This window comes from Pygoscelis adeliae, unplaced genomic scaffold, assembly GCF_000699105.1.
Source record: "Pygoscelis adeliae isolate BGI_AS28 unplaced genomic scaffold, ASM69910v1 Scaffold487, whole genome shotgun sequence".
NCBI classification, from domain to species: domain Eukaryota; kingdom Metazoa; phylum Chordata; class Aves; order Sphenisciformes; family Spheniscidae; genus Pygoscelis; species Pygoscelis adeliae.
The window spans coordinates 107,440-108,131 of record NW_008825078.1 but is presented as its reverse complement, the minus strand read 5'-3'; the positions used below and the strand labels follow the sequence as shown (position 1 = coordinate 108,131).

The window sequence follows — 692 nt, the reverse complement described above, 5'->3', positions numbered from 1 at the left end:
AGGCTGCCCAGGGAAGTGGTGGAGTCACCATCCCTGGAGGTATTTAAAAGACGTGTAGATGTGGTACTTAGGGACATGGTTTAGTGATGGACTTGGCAGTGTTAGGTTAACGGTTGGACTCGATGATCTTAAAGTTCCTTTCCAACCAAAACGATCCTATAATTCTATGATTCTAAGCTCAGCTGGTGCATGCTCACACAGGGCTCCACAAGGGCTGTGTCCAAGGAAATCCTACCTGCTGCTCACCATAGAAACATCTGAGTCATTCACTGCAGGTTAGATGATGTGCAGCGTGTACCGGGCTGAGGAGCAGGCCAGGATACTGATGAGGGTAGCATCAATGCTCGGAAAGCACACTGTACGGCAGGAAGGAGAGTGCCACCCCCTCCTCACGGGTGCAGCACCGGACACTTCACCACCAGACTTACCACTCCTCTCCAATCCTGTAGACGTAGACAATGTTGTCCGTTTGGCCGATGGCAATTTTGGTGGAGTCTGGGGAGAAGGCCATACCTTTGACCACGTAGCTTTTCCTGCCGTACTGTGGAGAGGATGGCAGTGTGAACCATAGAGGAAGGCTGGCCTGCCCCAAGCACACTTGCCCAGCCCACAGATAACTGTGCCCCGCTGCAAGCAGGCCCTGGCGGCAGCAGGCCGGGTCCCGGGCCCTCACCTTGGCATCGGCAGGCTTG

At 54.5% G+C, this 692-nt stretch overlaps 1 protein-coding gene across 1 annotated transcript in view; it reads right to left on the bottom strand.

Moving 5' to 3' along the window:
* The window catches only part of IFT172 (intraflagellar transport 172), a 46,408-nt gene that overhangs the window by 44,295 nt on the left and 1,421 nt on the right, over positions 1–692 (bottom strand). The window contains 2 exon segments of the mRNA XM_009326907.1: positions 429–541; positions 674–688. Coding sequence (XP_009325182.1) covers positions 429–541; positions 674–688 — 128 coding nt within the window.